Raw genomic sequence first — 5,573 nt, 5'->3', positions numbered from 1 at the left:
TTCCTACCACTCTTTTCAAAATAGCTGCAATATGACAACTTCAAGATAGGGTATAAATCATCTCAAGTGAAGAGGTGTGCACAGGAGATCTCCTGTCTGTGTGTTTACAAAGTTCCTCATGTCTATACTCTTAACAGAATCTTCACCCATGAAGTAATTTAAGTAATCTTCCAGAACTCAGATATTATTTTCTTTCTCAAAAAAGAAAGAAAACTTCATGTGAATCCACAACTCTATAGAATCTAGTACTTTATTATTTACTAAATAAAAAGCCTTAAAAATTCAAGGTTGCATTAATCAAAAAGGATTTTTTTTCAGGTAATGTAGTGTATCATGGAATGAAATAATGGAGAATAGGAACAACGTGACAGAGTTTGTTCTACTGGGGCTCACAGAGAATCCAAAGATGCAGAAAGTCGTATTTCTTCTTTTTTTGGTCATCTACATCGTCTCTGTGGTAGGAAATGGGCTTACTGTGGTCACTATCACTGCCAGCCCATTATTGGGGTCCCCCATGTACTTTTTCCTGGCCTATCTCTCCTTCATTGATGCCTGCTATTCCTCCGTCAATACCCCTACACTGATTGTAGATTCACTCCGTGAAAAGAAAACCATACTATTCGGTGTATGTATTACTCAAATCTTTGGGGAACATTTCTTTGGAGGTGCTGATGTCATCCTGCTTACTGTGATGGCCTATGACCGCTATGTGGCCATTTGCAAGCCTTTGCACTACACGACCATCATGAATCGGCGGGTATGTAGCCTGTTAATGGGAGTGGTGTGGGTGGGAGGCTTTCTTCATGCAATGATACAGATCCTCTTTATCATCCCATTACCCTTCTGTGGCCCTAACGTCATAGACCACTTTATGTGTGATCTGAACCCTTTGCTCAATCTTGCCTGCACTGATACCCACACTCTAGGGCTCTTCGTTGCTGCCAACAGTGGTTTCATCTGTGTCTTAAACTTCCTTCTCTTGATGGTCTCCTATGTGGTCATTCTGCGCTCCCTAAGGAACCACACTTTAGAGGCAAGGCGCAAAGCCCTCTCCACCTGTGTCTCCCACATCACAGCGGTCGTCTTATTCTTTGTGCCCTGCATATTTGTGTACATGAGACCTGCAGCTACTTTATCTATTGATAAGGCAGTGGGAGTGTTCTACACTATGATAACTCCCATGTTAAATCCCTTAATCTATACCTTGAGAAATGACCAGATGAAAAATGCCATTAGGAAATTGTGTAGTAGGAAAGCTATTTCAGGGGAGAAATAAATATTCCTGGAGCACAACATTGATTCAACTGAAGCAAGGATCTAAAGTACATTTTGGATGATTTCAGCAAGGAATACCTATAGGACAAAGAAAAAAAAATGACTGGTATGAATCATAGATTTGCATTGAAAAGAGCAGAAATGGGTGATAGAAACAGACAAAAAAACCTAACCCAGGATCACTCTTTGTGTATTTGGACAATTCTACCAAATTGGGACTTAGTTTTACTATCTTCACTTATGTGTATGGATTCATAAACTTTCATTATAATTTAAGAAACTAAAAATTATATTCTAATTTAAAATTAATTTGGTATTGAGCATCAATCTCTATAATAATCCAAAGTAGGCACTATTATTTTGCCCATTTTATAGGTGACAAAACAGAAGGGGGAAGTATCACAATAGGTATATGAAGAGTCAGTCATCAGAATCTACCTGATTTATAAGACCATGCTCTTAAATGCTTGATACAGCACCAGGCGAAGATGATAGAAAGATAATTATAATAGTTGCCATTTATTGAACAAGGGGATATGCTAGATGCCACATATGTAATATGTAATATATGGTAGACATATGCATGTTATATTGTTATATACATATATATCATAATTATACAGTTATGTGTATTATTGCATATGATATTTATATTAATTCATTACCTATAACTAAATTCTAAGAACTTTTCATTAATAACTCTGCTCAATTTTACATATAACTATAACATAGTTTATGATAATAAGTTCACTGTAATATTGTGGTATGTACCCATTTAACCTCTAAGAGAAGAATATTATACCATGTGTCCAAATTTCCTTGTAGGCTTCAGAATCATTTTGTATTGTTCACGTCACCCATCTTATGCTGATAAGCCATAGAAAATTCAATGACTCAAATAAAAGATTATTTTAATGTCAGACAAGAATTCTTATTTTTTAATATACATTTATACTCCATAAAGCACTTTCCTGCTCACTAAGAATAGTTTCTACACGAAGAACAATGTATAGTGAATGACAAATAGTGAATAAAAAAAGTCTAAAAGAAGGTGAATAAAGTCAATAAAATGTAGAGAAAAAATACTGATGGGTAGGGTATAATTTTCCTGCTTTTATCTGATTCAGACTCGGAATTCTAGCTAGGTCTCATAGAGAAACCACAATTGTTTTTTTACTTCTGCTTAAACTGTGTAGTGAGAAAAAAATGAAACTGAAATTCTCAGTGAGAGAGTAACTTACCTTGACATTCTCCCTGCTGTCAGCAAGATTCATCATCTTATGAATGTGAGCTGTTTGTTATTTTTCTCTGTCAATTACAGTACTTGTTTTTAACGTTTCATTATGAAAAGGTGTTTTAAAAATATGTGGCTCTCCCTACACACAAATAAATTTCAGGATAAATATATTCCATTTATTCACTTCATCCCTCACTCATTAATGAACAGTTATTTCTTGAGCCCAAAGAATAGATCAGACAGATCAATAGTTACTGGGGCTTCAATGGTGAATAGAGAGGAACCCGGGTATTCCTTTACAGAGCTTATGATCCACTGAGAGACACCCAGAGGGGAGCAAAAAGTTACAGCACCATGTTATAAATGATAAGATAGTGGCAACATATGGTGCTATGAAAACATATTTGAGCGACACACGACAAAGACTCAGGGGTTCAAGAAAGGTCCCAAGATGAAAGGACATAAAAACTGGAACCTCAACTTGAAGTCATGTTTGCAGTATGAATATTTATGCTTCAGTGGGGGTGGAAGCATTCCTACCAGGGAGAATATATAACAAGGGCCAGGGGGAGAAAATCAGAATGCAAGGAACCTCATCTATTCAGATTCATCTCTTCATTCAACAATTATTTATTGAACACTTACCATGTGCCAGGCAATGTGCTGGACAATGAGCTTATAAATATTATATGAATGAATGGTTTGAACCTGCATAGACAGGATTAGAGAGGATGAAGACTGGTCTCATAATCATGTTAAATCTTACTGCTAAATATCAGGGGGTTAATACTGGAAGACCTTTTAAACCAAGGAGCGATGCAGTTAATTTGAGTTTGAGATAACTCCAGTGTAGGAAAATAGGGGGAACAAGAGTGGCTGCAGAAGAGAAGTTAGGATGTTGCTGTAATAATTTGAGTGTGAAAGGATGGAGGCCTGAACTCTGGTGGTGCCAGTGAGAATACAGAATGTGGCGGGCACTGCTGTGTCCATCTCCATTTCTCTTCAATCTTCCAGTGCCCCAGCTGCTGTGTTTCTGGGCTACTAACAGCTCAGAGCTCAGAGCCCCATATTTTCTGTACATTTGCACCAGAGAAAATTGTAGGCTATGCCCCCCATCCCAGAATCCACAGTGGCCAATGAATGATAAGAACAAGGGTGAAAAAGGCAGGTTCCTTTGACTCAAGGTGGAACTGGTCCTGTATTACAACATATACTTCAGAGCTCTCATGGCTCAAGGCTGGAGCCAAGCTCCAGTTGGGACCACAAACTTCTTCTTCTATAATCAGCTTCCCTCACCCCTTCTCCTTATTAGTTACTTTTATAAAACTCTCCGTCTCAGAGTCTGCATTTAGGGTGACCCAAAATGACACTGAAAGATAGAAAAGAGTTTAAGAAATATTTAAGAGTATAAACAAAAGAACTTGGTACAGAATGAAGATCTGATGGATGAAATCCAGATTCTGCCTGAGATTACTGGGAGCATGAGGGAACAGAGAAGATGGGTCTTTTTTTCTAGTTGAAGTGGCTTCTTCCTCTTAGTCTAAAGGATTAACTGGGCATTTTCTGAAGAAACTGTAATGTCCCCCCGCCCCGAGGCAGTTTCTCTGAAAGAAGTGACTGTTTCTCCTCAGGACCCGCCCCACCACCCTCTTTGTTTCTAGACCTATAACCAGACTTGACTCCTTGCAGGCCTCTGAAGGTGAGGGACAAAATGTCATCCATGAGGAGCACACTACACCCCAAAATAACAACTTGAGTTTTCTAATTTTTAGACAGAAATCTGTGGAATACATGTGGGAATGGATAATAAATATATAGGATGGGGCGCCTGGGTGGCTCAGTGGGTGAGCATCTGACACTTGATTTTAGCTAAGGTGATCCCAGGGTCATGGGATCCAGCCCCATGCTGGGTCCCACACTGGACTCCACGCTGGGTGTGAGGCCTGCTTAGGGTTCTCTCTCTCACTCTGCCTCTCTCCCCTGCTCCCGCTTTTTCTAAAGAAAAAAAAAGTATAGGATAATCATGGGAGAAACAAAGTTCAATCAAGCCAAATTTATTTGTTTGTTTATAGACAGAGCAGTAGAGTGAGAGAGAAAGAATCTTAAGCAGGCTCCACACCCAGCACAGAGCCCCACAGAGGACAAGACACAGGACTTGTTCTCACAAATTGTGAGATCATGACCTGAGTCAAAATCAAGAGCTGGACGCTGAACTGACAGAGCCACCCAGGTGCCCCAAACCAAATTCACTGATATGGGTTCACTAACTAGAGATTCTTCATTTAATGTTGCAGCTGGAGGACTGAGGGAAAGCTGACAGCTTTTCAACATGGTGACTAAAACATGAACCAAAAGGTGGCCCACAGTAAGCAAATTAGAAACCCAGATCTGCCTTGGCTTAGTGTAGAGGGAGAGATTTAAAGGTATAGAAAAGGGGCGTCTGAGTGGGGTGGCTCAATCGGTTAAGCGTCCTACTCTTGATAAAGGTTTGAGTCATGATCTCACGATTCATGAAATTGAGCCCTATCGGTGCTCTGTGTTGACTGTGCAGAGCCTCCTTGTGATTCTCTCTCTCCGATTCTCTCTTCCCTACTCCATGATCTCTCTCTCAAAATAAAATAAATACACATTTAAAATTATAAATGATAGGTTGGAGGCAAGATGGCGGAGAAGTAAGGAACTCCCTACATTTCGCCTGCACCCATCTCTCAAACAGGGAAGGCCTGAGGTCGTAGGACACTGAGCCACAGGAGTTTGGGAAGAGAAAGAGACAGAGTACACTGGGAAGGCAACCTCATAAGTGCGTGAGAGCGAACTGGGGAAGATAAAAGCGGGTCGGGACCCAGAGATACGGAGGGAGGGGAGGGACCCCGGCTTGCGTGCAGCTGCGGTGAGTGATAAACCGGCGAGTGGTGGCGAGCAGCCGCGAGTCCAGGGGAAAGGAAAGCAAAGCTGAGATTGCTCATAGAACCGTCCCTGGAGAAGAGAAAAAGCCTCGGCTGGGAAAGAGTGTTTTGTAGCTCTGGCTACGGTGCTGACTTTAAACTAGGTGCCCTGGTCC

At 40.4% G+C, this 5,573-nt stretch overlaps 1 protein-coding gene across 1 annotated transcript; it reads left to right on the top strand.

The window, feature by feature from the left end:
* Positions 1–334: 334 nt before the first annotated feature.
* On the top strand, positions 335–1,276 carry LOC144226699 (olfactory receptor 4C46-like). The gene has a single exon (XM_077758240.1). It carries the CDS (start codon positions 347–349, stop codon positions 1,274–1,276), a length of 930 nt encoding a protein of 309 aa, XP_077614366.1. The 5' UTR covers positions 335–346.
* Positions 1,277–5,573: the final 4,297 nt, after the last annotated feature.

Source organism: Crocuta crocuta, unplaced genomic scaffold, assembly GCF_008692635.1.
Source record: "Crocuta crocuta isolate KB4526 unplaced genomic scaffold, BGI_CrCroc_1.0 scaffold641, whole genome shotgun sequence".
NCBI classification, from domain to species: domain Eukaryota; kingdom Metazoa; phylum Chordata; class Mammalia; order Carnivora; family Hyaenidae; genus Crocuta; species Crocuta crocuta.
The sequence above is the reverse complement of the archived record's forward strand: the minus strand, read 5'-3'. Positions and strand labels throughout refer to the sequence as shown.